Source organism: Lissotriton vulgaris, chromosome 8 (assembly GCF_964263255.1).
Source record: "Lissotriton vulgaris chromosome 8, aLisVul1.2, whole genome shotgun sequence".
In the NCBI taxonomy this organism is placed as follows: Eukaryota; Metazoa; Chordata; class Amphibia; order Caudata; family Salamandridae; genus Lissotriton; species Lissotriton vulgaris.
Window position 1 is genome coordinate 42,738,702 of NC_141696.1, and position 14,161 is coordinate 42,752,862.

The window sequence follows — 14,161 nt, forward strand, 5'->3', positions numbered from 1 at the left end:
CTGACCCTCAGACCTGCTGATCTACCCGGAAGTAGTAAATGAGCTGTGGGATTGGACCAAAGGCTTAGAGCAGACATGGCTGTAAATAGCAAGGATGGAGAAAAGATTTGTGAGACTTAAACAACAGAAGGTCTCCGTCTGATAGCATGACAACCAAGCCTTCCATGCTGCCTGTGGGAATAGATTTCAAAGCATTGCTCCCATATAAGTACTGACTCTTTGGACCCTCTTAGGCTTATCTAGGATAGGCATATATATGTTACTGTAATCAGTATTTGTGGGTGGAGGCTCATCTTATACTTTGGAAATAATTGAACATATTCTAGAAAACCTCAAAATAGTGACTCCCCCCGCCCCACAGAGTTTTAAGTAAAGCTTGATATTTTGGGCTGAGGCAATGCTATTTCATTTTATTTTTAGATCTACATCTGGTGATCTTTCTTATCATTGATTACAAAGTAACCTTCAGACCCTGGAATGTGCTGTGATTGCAAGTGGCAAGTAAATAATGGACACTCAAATAGTCAAGGTGAACTCTAATTTGGTCTAGGTGTGTGGCATGCACGTGTCCTACCACTGGTGAAACTTGTGACAGAACTGGAGCTGGCAGTGTGGAGGAGGGAAGTACCTGCGTGTTGTACTTACCCGCTGATATTTGGACATCTGCCACAATTCTCTCCGGCCTCCAGAAGGGGAAAGGTACGGCGGCCAGCTCGGCAATCGCTTCCATCATGCGGTCCCACATGGACATCAGGGCGCTGGGCTTCTCCACTGCTTTGGCCTTCTCCGCAGGGACGGTGAGGATGATGTTCTCAGTGGCAAACTCTGCCCAAGGGGCAGGATAGTGCCGGACAGTATCCAGCCAGGCTGACTCAGTGGTTTCTCCTACAGCAGAATCAAAGATGATGTTTATGTACTTGTTGTTCAAAAGAACACCAGAGATAGCCAGCAGCAAGGTAAAGATATGAGTTGATCTCTATAGACCCTATGAACTAAACCTCTGAACATAAGCAAAAGCAACTGTGTCAAAGCTGAGGTCCCACAACTGCCCCTGAATGCCATACTGTGAAATGTTTTCAGTCAGGGAAAATCATCCTCATGGTCTGGTGGCTTAGTGGACGAATGTGTCTACCGTAGGGGCCTGTGTTTGACCTCTTGTTCAAATCCAGGTGAGTCCACTAAGCCTTTCAGCCTTCTGAGGTTGATAACATTTGTACTGTTGGGTAACAATGAACATATGTTATTCAGTGTCCAGATATCCTTCTGGGTGAACGTGTGATTTAGAAATACACATGCTATATTAAAGAAGTAGTAAATAACTGTGCAAAAAAATCTAAGAAAACACCCATTTCGAAGTATCCATCAACTCCTAATTGTTTATTGACACTAAGGGCCAGATCATAAGAAACTGTGCTATTTATCAAGCCAGGTAAATAACAATACCATGAGTTTGTTATTTTTTGGGTGCACTAAATAGCATCAAGTACAAGGTATTGGGGAATAACATGCAGAAAAAAGACCAAAAGCCTCATGGTAGGGTCAATACTGTCCACATGTCCCCTGTTAAATTTCAGCAGGTTTGACCTGCTGAGATTTAGGGAAAGTTGGGTTATTTAACACATTTGATAAAGATTGAATGCATTAAATAAAGCCAAACTCATAATTCCGTCCCGTGCATAAATAGGGATTTTGGCAGACGAGATATTCCGTAAAAAAGTGATGGATATCCTGTTTGTCATTTTAACAGTGTGATAGGCTACAACGCACTATGGCAGACAGGCCGACTGCCACCTTTGTGACAGAGCATCCCACGCTGTAAACTCTACATAGGTCACAAAGTTCTCAAGGTGAAAAATACCTTTGTCATCAGAAACAAGATCAGAGAAGCAAATATCAGTCCTGGACTTCTATTCTAAACTATTAGGCTCTGCTTCAACCTATCAAACAACCTAAGAATAAAAGAATAAAAGTCAAGGCAGAGAAAAAAATCAGAATTCTTTATAATAGAAATCAAGAAGATGCACAAATATTCAAATCATAGCCTTTGCCGACCTCTGTATTGGAAATATCAGACGCCTATCCTTGAAATATCAGCAACCTAATGGTCATCTTTTTTTTAGCCTCTTAAAATCAAAGAGCTCCATAAGATTATGTAACCCCCAAACCCATGAAGGCATGGAGAAGAGCATCTTCCAGAATAATTGATCAAAACCTGGGCTGGGCAGCAAACCTCAAAATAGTAACGTAATTAGTGGAAGAGATCTTACTGGAGAGGACATTTGTCCTTCTACTCAAGATGTCAAACTGGTAACCTTGCAACTCACTACATATAGAACTGGGAGTGAGCTTCTGAATACAATGAATTCCAGATTCTGGCTGGAACAGCCTGGAATCATACATATAGAGGATATCCTTCAAGTCCTGGACGAAGGTGATCCCTGCGGGCAGCATTCAACATTGTAAACCACACAACCTTGATGCACATAGTCTGGCCCAGGAGCGGGCTAGGGGGATCAGCCCTTGATTAGTCCCACATATTTCAGTCTGCTAGACCACAACTCCTTAAGCTTGAATCCTTTGAGTCATCAACGTACACCTTAACCACATCGCTGCTTGCTGCATTCCCCTCCTGTGCTGGGCCCTAATAGAACTGGGTGTGGTCATGACGAGCTCAGCTCGTCATGAGCACAGGAGCACTGTACTGCATGACGAGCAGAGCTCGTCATGAGCATCAAAGGGGTTAAACTATTGTAGCGCCAGGATCGTCTCTCCCCTGCATCGATGTAGCCCTTGGATGGAGACCACACCAGCAATGACTCGCAATGTGACTATTGCATTCCACTGATATGCTGATGAGACTCCGCTTAATCTAAGAGATTATAATCCCTCAAACGTAAGCAACCTGAAAGTCTTCCTCAACAAATTATCAATTTGACATCATCCTTCTCTCTGTAACTGAATTCTATGATGATTCATTCTCCTTGATTACTGATATCCCCTCCCACCTGTACAAAAAGTATTAGTCGCTTTAAGAAGCACCAGCAACCAGATCTCTAGTATTTTCAGTTGAAAGCTCCATGATTTCCATTGATCATATTAAAAAGTTAACAAAACCAACCAAATACCAACCACATAGCCTACAAAAAAAGGAAAAACTTCATCCCTGCAGAGGACTTCATAGCTTTGTAGCTCTCACATATAGACAGTGGAAATGCCTTTTGACAAGTCTCCCTTAACCCAAAACCTCACCCCTCAAAACCAACCTACATGAATCAGTTCCTCCTTGTAGCAAACATTAAGTATTCATCCCACAAAATGCTTCATTAGTTGATCATAGTAACAGTGTCTTTGCCCTGTGTTCTACCCAAGTTATGAGCACAATACACACCATGCCTGTAGAAGGGTGCTCGCACCGCCCCTTTTATGGTGACTGAGAAAGGTCCAAGCTCGCAGCTGGCTGGCACCAGGATATAGATGAGGCCGCCCCACAGGTTGGAGATGATCATCTTCTCGCTCTTAACCTCGTAGATCTGAATGACTACCGGTGGGCGAAAGAGTTCCTCCTTAGCACTGAGGTCATCTGATTGGCATCCAATCTGCACCTATAAGATGAGGCAGGTGCAGTCAGCATGTGAAAAGTGCCATGTCTTTAATTTTTGTCAATGGATTACATTATTTTTCAATAGGGACTGTATGAGTTAGTGTGCAGTTTAGTCGTCTGGCCCACATGCTGATAAATAGTGCCATGGACGCAGTGAGGCTTTTGGTACCACGCCTTCTAAATTTGTATGAATTTGATGTTGTATGTTATGTTCTCAGTGGAGCATTTTAACATTTTAAACAGTCAGGCACCTTTTTAATTTTCAGGGTGTTTGCAACTCTTGTCATGGGAAGTGGAGGGAAATGTTCTGCATTATTCTTCTGGGCCTGGACATTCTAGAGGCGCCATTTGATTAGTGTGCACTCTAGTCGTCTGGCCCTCATGCTGATAAATAGAGTCATGGAGCAGATGCGTGCAGTGGGCACGCCAAAAGCAAGCCTGCCTGCGCCAGTCAGTGTCCCTGAATCTTCCATCACCTCCTTTTAAGTTAAATGAAAAGTATGCTTGTCCTGACTGTGCATGGACCCCTAACATGTTAGAAAACAACAGAGCGTCCCCCCAACTGGTAAGTCCAGCAGGACATCAAAACAGTCCTAGTCAGCTTTAATAAATGTGAGGTCTCTCCAGAAACATGATCTTCAGGTCTTAGACATACAGAACTATGGGAAATTGGATTCCTCATTCCTCACCGAAACTTGGCTCTCAGATACAGCCAATCCTACGTTAGCCACAGCAATCCCTACAAATTACAGAGTCATGAGGAAGGACTGTGAAATAGGAAGACGAGCGGAATAGCATTAGTTTACAAAAAGGAATACAAATGTACATCATTTCCACTTGATGGTCCTGAGATTGCACAGGCATTAGGGTTCTGCTTGTCCCTAACTTCCCATCAGGCTCTGGCAGAGGCCCTCATCTATTGGTCCCCTGGCCAGGCCCATGCACAACCTCACTGACCAGGTCCATGCTCAAACTCACTAGGCAACGTCTTAGCCCCTTGGGCCAAGAGATATGCTCATTTTTTAGCCCTGGGAGATTTTATTGTCCATTTGGACAACTCTTCAGAGGCGGAGGCTTGGGCACTCTTAGTGTCCGATTCACAGAACTAACTTTAAGACAAAATTCTAAACTTACTACTTTTGGTATTCACAGAAGTTAGGATTTTGTCTTAAGTTTGTCTTAAGACAGACTTAAGACAGACTCAAGACAGACTTAAGTTAGGATTTTGTATTAAGTCTGTCTTAAGTCTGTCTTAAGACAAACTTAAGACAAAATCCTAACTTCTGTGAATACCAAAAGTAGTAAGTTTAGGATTTTGTCTTAAGTTAGTTCTGTGAATCGGGCCCTATGATACTATGATCGCCTTTTCACTCAAGCAACATGTTTTTGGGTTGACTCACCAAGCAGGGCACACATTATTCCAGGTATTTTCGAAAGTGGATCTGGAAGTGCTGCAGCCATCACCTCTTGCATGGTCTGACCAACACCTTATCTCATTCATGTGGCCATGTACACTTTTCAGGTCACATCCCAAGAAAAATACCCAAGCCCCTTACCTCCTTACCTAGTCTACCACAAAGTACAGCAAACTGTCCTGATGCAAGACTTGCTAACAAAACACCACAGCTTTGTCTGGCTCTCTTGAAGAGGATGCTGCATCCCTGGATGGCTAGATTTTAGGAACCATCATTGAGTTAGCCCCTATTACGAGGCAACCTTTAGCAAGGACAAACAGATGGGCCCATGATAAAATGAAGGCCTTAGATCATGTAAAAAGCAATGTATACATCTGGAAAGGGTATGGAGACATAATTTCAACCTAGAGGATAAAGCGACCTATTAGCTAGCATGAATAAACTCTCACGTTAAGGTGTTTCTAGCTAAAAAGGCCTTCTTCGAAACAAAGTTCGAGAAGGCGGATACGACGAATGAGATTTTAAAATTGTGAAATCCTTTCTTAAACCTGAGGTCATATCAGGCGACTGTCAATGGACAGCTGAGTGAAGGAAGGAGCTTGAATTATTCTTTTAATAAAAGATTACTACCATTCAGGCCGACATTCTCAACAATTTACAGTCTGGCCCTACTCTTTCTAATCTCCCGGATATGTCCATTTCTCCCACGGGAAGTTCTGCTCTAGCCAGTTTCGACCCATTATCCCTTGAGATGACACTAACAGCTATCAAAAGCCTGAAGCCATCTCATCCTTGCCCCATTAAATTGTTGATTAAGGCCGCCCAGGCTATCAATCCAATATTGAACACTATATTAAACACCTCGCTGTCAACTGACACAGTCCCTGCACACTGGAAAATGGCAAAAGTGCCTCCGCTGTTAAGAAACCCACGGCTGCCCCAAAATAGCCGACAAGTTATAGACCCATCTCCCTCCTCTTCGCCTTTGCCAAAATACTGGAAAGAGCAGTTAATCGCTAGCTGTCTCAATTCCTGGAGTAAAACACACTATTACATTCCAGTCAATCATGCTTTCGACCACACTTCAGGACAGAGAAAGTACTTTTGAAAGTAGTGGAGCATGTCAGAAGCACCCCCAATTAGGAAGGCAAGACCACCCTGATCATATTGGATCTATCAGCGGCCTTTGACAAGGTTCCCCATCAAATGCTACCCAAACGCCTTCAGGCAATAGGGATCAGAAGCACTGCCCTGAATTGGCTTTCCTGTTTTCTGGGCAACCGAAGCCAAGAAGTTTGGCTGCCTCCATTTTAATCTCAAGTCAGAACTCTAATGCTGAGCATACCCCAGAGATCAGCACTGAACACCACACTGTTCAATGTCTACCTCACACCTTTGGCGACATTGGTAGAGTTGATGGCCGCAAAAGTGCACATAGGGAAGTATACACTTATTATTTCTAACTCTACATCGACGTACCTTAAAGATCTATCTTGCTAAGGCATCTATCTATCTATCTATCTATCTATCTATCTATCTATCTATCTATCTATCTATCTATCTATCTATCTATCTATCTATCTATCTATCTATCTATCTATCTATCTATCTCCCAGTCTGTCTGTCTGTCTGACTGTCCATCTATATGTGGATTTAGGTATAGAACATCTCTACTTACCTTCTGGTATTTTGAAGTAAGTATTTTTTCCTCAATATTTCTATGCTTTTATCTTTAAGAATCGATGTTTAGGGGCATTGCCTAACCTTGTAGGGACACAATATGCCTTTCACAGACCCCACGGTTGAGATAGCAACCAATGGAAGCTCTTATCATGACAAGCAGTATCTTACCTGCAGCTGTTTTCCGATGGCTGATGATGGGAATTCGATGGATGCTTTCTGCTTTTGGTAGAGGTAAAGGCCAGTGCTTCTCCAAGCTGTGGGTCCTGCAAGAGGTCACACATGGTTAAAAGGGACTTCATGAGGATATAGCCTGAGAGTTAAATAGACAGGAGATTGTGGAAAAAAACTCACGTTTAGTTGAGTCTGAAACGTACTTATTGCAAAAGTTAATACTATGTGAGTCACAAATTTGCCCTACAGAGGTATCCTCCTGTGCCTGGAGGAATGCTCCCTAATGCAGTGCAGGATATTTGTGTATATATATATATATATATATATATATTTTTTTTTTTTTCTCCACGAGTACCGCTAAAGTCGGACTTGCTGTCAGCGGGCGGTCCGAGCAAGGGCACAGGAAGTCCCAAACACGTTTTCCAAAGTCAGCTTCGTTTATCAAGACAGACTGCTCGGACACCTTTCTTGTGCAGTTACAAATAACGATTTATTGGCAACAACAACGCGTTTCGGCGGTTAAGCCTTGATCAAAAAAAAACCAATATATATATATATATATATAATATATATATATATATATATATATATATATACATATATATATATATACATCCCACACAAAAAAGTTCACCTTTGTGAGAACGCCTGCACACATGGAAGATTTCTCCTTCTATATTGCGGGCTGCAGAGAAGTCATGCTCACACCTTCGGGAAAAGCGCAATACGCATTTTGGGCAACCTCAGCCCTTGATCACTGGCAATGCAACAAAAGTCCCGACAGCCAGGGTTAAATACCTCTTGGACCCACCCCAGTGGGCTTTCAATCCCCAATGCCTTGTGGTAGAGATTGTTTTATTCCATCCGCCAGAGTGGGTGCTGCCAAGATTTTGTGCATGAAAATTTCTTACCAAAGTGGGTTTACTTCAGGAAAAGCCATCAAATTTGCTGCCATCTCCAAGTCTCACAATCTCGGACATCCATATCCTCACAGCACTTGAAACTTCAGGCGCTGAAGTCCTGCTGTTATGCGGCGGTGCGTTCTCGCGACGAGGCACGCCGCAATTCAAATCCCACACATAAAAGTTCACCTTTGTGAGTACGCCTGCACACATGGAAGATTTCTCCTTCTTTATTGCGGGCTGCAGAGAAGTCGTTCTCACATCTTCGGTAAAATCACCATACGCGTTTCGGGCAACCGGCAGAGGTACTAAAGGTACTAAGTTATTGCCAAAGTCACCGGGCTCCAGGACTGAACTGAACAGCATACCGGGGATCATCTTCAAAGACGACAGAACGTTCTGAGCCCCAGTGATGCTCAACCTGTTCAACAAATGCCATGCCACATCCTCCATATCGGAAGCATGGAAAGGCTTGATTCTCTACCCAATACATAAAAAGGGAAATCCAACATTGCCAGAAAATACAGGGTAATTGCCCTCCTCAACGTAGATGGCAAATTCTTTGCAAAAATTATCCTTAAAGAACTAGAGCAATGGATTACTGACAATAAAATCATACCACCCTATCAGACAGAATCCAGGCCCAATGCATCAACTCTCGACAACATCATCACTCTTGCCTACCTGGGCTCAAAGGTGCGTGAAAGAAACTCTCCATCATAAGCCTGCTTTGTCGAATACTGTGCAGCCTTTGAGGGCATTGACTGTAACATCCTGTGGAGAAAACTGGCAGTGTGGGGCCTTCCAAAACAAATATTTGCAGCAATTGCAGCCTTATACATGGATACATGAGTGAGGATCAATCAAGTCACCAGATAGATGTCCACTAACAGAGGTTTAAATCTGGGTGCATACTCACCCCAACCTTATTCAACCTATACGCAGCGGATATAGGGTAAGAGCTACTAAAAGGTAGAACCTTTTCACCTTCTTTAGGACAGAAAATATTCCCAATAATACAGTATGCGGATTACTTGGTCTTGATGAATCAGACACAAATAGGAATAAGGAGGACCCTGGAAATATTGCACAAGTATAATAATCACAATGCCCGCCATGCAAATGCGGGAAAAACAAAAGTCCTGATTTTCGTCCAATATCCTTTAAAAAGCACTCTCAAATAGAAACTTGGACCATTATATGTTGACACGGACTCCAAGTATAATTACCTTGGAGTTTGGCTTATGGACTCAGGGAAACGCATGCTGCAGACAAAGTCTTTAGGAGCCAAAGCAGCAAAGACCATATATCTCGCCTCAACCATATGCTAAACAGCCACTCGGCACAGGCAATACGAAGAGTAATTGGTGGCAAACTTGTACCAACAGTACGTTATGGCTACCTCGCCTACCCTGGAAGGCTGACAGAGGTACTAGAGCGAAACCACACATCATCATACAGAACGGTATTCGGCATACCAAAGCATATACAGCGCACTTTAATACGCCTGGAATTCAATTTCCAAGCATGGATGTAGCATGCAAAAAATATATAATTAACTATTACTTCCAGGCGAGCAGGGCGGATCCCGATTCCTTGCGTAGAGCCCTTATGGCAATGTTCTCGGACAAGTCAAGTGCCTGGCAAAAGTTCTTGGAAATAGCCGCTTCAACATTAAATCTGGATCTAACATAACTGACGGCTCTCCAAATTAGCAAAGTACAGCTAAAAAAGCAAAGTAAAGATACAAGCCAAGAAGACCTTGAAGGATATGGATCTAATTGAGGCAAGAAGCATTAGAGGTGCTAAGGAGTTTGTAACATCCCACAAAACCTTTCTTTGCCAACCATATTTAAGAACATTTTATCATTTAGGCTACTGACTATACCCATTAGGGAGTACAGGGCACACTGGAACAACTATACAGTGACACAGGAACAATGTAGGCTGTACTATTACCACTCTGAATCAGCTGCCAACATCATATGCTGCTGTGCAAGCTTATCACAACTGAGACATAGGTATCTGAGGCCTATCCTTATGTAACAAGAGATAAGATCATGCAAGGAAACACTTCTATTCATATATACATCTGTCACTCTAAAAGACTTAGCACGGGTCAGTAAATTCTTAACGGAAGCGGGCAGAATACAACGAATTCTGGACCACCATCAGGAGGAGCTGATAATTTGCAAAAATTCCTCTATGGTGTCGCCCCTGTCCCGCATGACAGTATACATTAGAACTGCAGCACTTGCAGTTTACACTTTTTTAACAAGCTTGAACATGCCTACTTCTAACTATTAAAAGACTAAGGGGCATATTATCAAGAACGGCGTTAAAAATTATCGCCGGTTTTGCAGCAGAAAACTGCCTATAGGTTCTGGTGTGAACTTGGGCTTCTATGGGAATTCTCAAGGGCATATTATCAAGCCCATTATCGCCGCTTTAGCGTCAGTTTTCTGCCGCTAAACCAGCGTTAATTTTAACGACTTTCTTGATTACATGCCCCTTAGGTTCTATATCTCTCCATACACTGAGGAACTTGTATAGATTTTGCACAGATTTTTAACATATCATATTTCCTTAGTTAAGCCTATTTTTTTCTGTCTGCATGAGCCATTCAGAGGGACAGAACAACTAGATTGGCTATCCAAATAACCATACCATCCTCTCGTCACAAGGACTTGATAATGAAACACTAAAGAAAAGAAGCATTTGTAATGCAACAGGTCTCGCATTTACGCAAATTTGAGCTATAGGCATTGTAACTGACAATGCCTTTTTTATGTTTTGTTTTTTGAACATAAATAAAACACTTTGTTATTTACAACATAAATAGCTTTGTTATATTTCTATCTAGGAACCTAATTCGATATTCCTGATTCATGCCCTTGTGCGGTTATAATCAATAATATCCTTGCAAAGGCATAAGAATCATATCCATATTCAGTAATAGCCCATGCAGTCCAAAGCACAGCACGGCTACTCCCATCGACTCCTAGAAAGCACAACGCGTTCTTTAATTAAACCAAGCCTAAAGCAGCCGGGGAAATTCCACCCCTGCTTTTGTTTTGATTTGAACAAGAACTCTTGGAGTCCAGCAAGAACTGTTAGTTCTTAGTGACGTCTTATGTCCAACCTTACGTCAAACCCGGCACCTTTCAGGTATAAAATACCAACGGTTGCCTTAAGCGAACACACACGGTGGTTTGGAGCAGAGCGGCTATCTACTTCCCCAAGAGCCCAGCTGATGCGAGAGCCCATGGAAGCCGCCCCTCCCTTTTGACGCTCTGGAGAAGCTACTTTTTCTAACGCCGAGAAAATCCAGCTCCGGTGTTCCTGAGTCACCCTTGCGGGTTGCTGGGAGATCGAGTCCTGAAGAAAGAGATACCAGACCTCCCACATTCTATTACTAAGGTACGGAGCTGACTAAACCCTTAAAGAGAATTCTTGAATCAGATCCTTGGCAAAAACCATCTTAACCAACTTATCTTAAACTGCTACTTACTTACTTCTTCCCAAGTATTAGGCTTAGGTCAGGTACATCGGGGTAGGCGTAGTTAGAAGCACCAGTTGAGTACGTTAGTCAATGGTTTTATGTATATATATTTTATCTATTTTAAGTATCATATGGCTAAGAAACTATATCTATGCTTTTACAGTATTATTTACGCACTTTACTTCATAATAAGTATTGCAATTGTGGCAATTCGAATGTCTGACAAAATATCGAAAACAAAAATATTGATATACAAAAATATCGAAACAAAAGTATCGAAGTCAAAAATATAGGAATCCTATCCCTAACAAGGTAAGTACAAAAATATCGAAAATAAAATATAGAATGACAAAATATATATTTTTTTTAAATATAATAAAAATGTAATATTAACAAAATAATACTTATAAATGTAATAAACATATTTAAAAATGTACTATAATATTTAAAATTAATACATAATGTAATACAAATTAATGTTAAGAAATATATAATACATAATATATTTTTCATTAATAATAACTCTAAATTAATTATTGTCACAACTTAAAAACAAATAAAAATGTAATAAATTACTAATAGATTTATTTAATAAAATATTCACATAAATAACAATTAATAACAACATAATACTAATAAAAAAGCTATATACATTTTAGATAGCGTATGAGTAAAAATTACTATTCCCACTCCAGAGAGTGCGACAGTAGGGAAAGTGTTGGATAGCGTAGCAGTAACAATTACTATTCCCACTCCAGAGAGTGCAACAGTAGGGAAAGTGTTGAATAGCGTAGGGGTAACAATTACTATTCCTACTCCAGAGAGTGCAACAGTAGGGAACGTTTTGGATAGCGTAGGGGTGACAATTACTATTCAAACTCCAGAGAGTGCAACAGTAGGGAAAGTGTTGGATAGCGTAGGGGTAAAAATTACTATTTCCACTCCAGAGAATGCAACAGTAGGGAAAGTGTTGGATAGCGTAGGGGTAACAATTACTATTCCAACTCCAGAGAGTGCAACAGTAGGGAAAGTGTTGGATAGCGTAGGATTAAAAATTACTATTCTAACTCCAGAGAGTGCAACAGTAGGGAAAGTGTTGGATAGCGTAGGGGTAACAATTACTATTCCAATTCCAGAGAGTGCAACAGTAGGGAAAGTGTTGGATAGCGTAGGGGTAACAAATACTATTCCCACTCCAGAGAGTGCAAGAGTAGGGAAAGTGTTGGATAGCGTAGGGGTAACAATTACTATTCCAACTCCAGAGAGTGCAACAGTAGGGAAAGTGTTGGATAGCATAGGGGTAAAATTACTATTCCCACTCCAGAGAGTGCAACAGTAGGGAAAGTGTTGGATAGCGTAGGGGTAACAATTACTATTCCAACTCCAGAGAGTGCAACAGTAGGGAAAGTGTTGGATAGCGTAGGGGTTTAAATTACATACTTATAAATTACATATATCAATTAATTAATTATTTAAAATTAATAACCAATTAATTACATTTATTTACCAATTAATAAAAATAAATGTATGCTTCCTACTAATTAATAATTAATTCTACATAATGAAATTACTTCCCAGCCTATTCCCCTATAAACCCATAACCCGCTACAGAACATATTTATCAATTAATTAAAAATAATTACCAAAATAATTAAATATAATTACCAATTATTTTTAATTAATGTATGATTCCTACTAATTATTAATTATTTAAACATTATTACATTACTTCCAACCCTATTCCCCCATAAACCCATAACCCGCTACAGAACATAATTATCAATTAATCAATTAATTAAAATTATTCACAAATAATTCTCAATTAATTAATTAATAATTACTACTAATTAATAATTAATTTAACATAATTAAATTACTTCCCACCCTATTCCCCTATAAACCCATAACCCGCTACAGAACATATTTATCAATTAATCAATTAATTAAAATTAATTAAAACTTAATTCTCAATTAATTAATTATTAATTCCTACTAATTAATAATTAATTTAACATAATTAAATTACTTCCCACCCTATTCCCCTATAAACCCATAACCCGCTACAGAACATATTTATCAATTAATCAATTAATTAAAATTAATTAAAAATTAATTCTCAATTAATTAGTTAATAATTCCTACTAATTAATAATTAATTTAACATAATTAAATTACTTCCCACCCTATTCCCCTATAAACCCACAACCCGCTACAGTACTAAAAGACAATATTTAATTAAATTATATTAAAAATAAATAATAAAACATAATAAATACAATATAATATACACAAAATGTATTTAAAAATCGATATTAGTAACATCAAAATTATTTATTTCGATATTATTGACATCGATATTTAAAACTTCGAAATTACTAATATCATACTTATATCGATATTAAGACTGTCGATATTACTTACCTTCTATATTATGTCCCATCGATATTTAAACTTCGATATAATTGTATATTGAAATTTAAAACTCGATATTTTGTCTGTGTACCTGGCAATTCATTTCTCTTGCATGAGAAAGAAGATTGCTCCATAAATAACACATTTCTATTGAAAACGCCCGTCTCTCTATTTCTCTGCACTCTGGTGAAACTAAGTATGCACGATTGACTGAGTGAAATAGCCGTCTATTGTTTTCACACGACTCTAGAGATACACTCTTTATTTTGAGGGAGCAAAGTTGTCATGTTTATGCGGTTGTCAGAAACTGAATCCCTTATTGTCCGAATCAGGGAAGTTAACCCCGCCCCTTTTCTTTCGAGAAAGTTTCTAGTGACCTCTGAGCTAGCTGGCAAACCTAACTTAAGTCTAACATAGTCAGTAGAGACCTAGATGACCTCAGTCCTACGTCTACACTGCTGTTTATGTTATTCCA

The 14,161-nt window shown here is 40.0% G+C and overlaps 1 protein-coding gene across 1 annotated transcript in view; it reads right to left on the reverse strand.

The window, feature by feature from the left end:
* LOC147693348 (TRPM8 channel-associated factor homolog) overlaps nt 1–14,161 on the reverse strand; it is a 182,459-nt gene that overhangs the window by 63,756 nt on the left and 104,542 nt on the right. The window contains exons 3-5 of the mRNA XM_086933679.1: nt 6,868–6,962; nt 3,389–3,602; nt 646–885 (exon numbers count right to left, since the gene is read on the reverse strand). Coding sequence (XP_086789805.1) covers nt 646–885; nt 3,389–3,602; nt 6,868–6,962 — 549 coding nt within the window. The remainder of the gene's footprint in view (nt 1–645; nt 886–3,388; nt 3,603–6,867; nt 6,963–14,161) is intronic.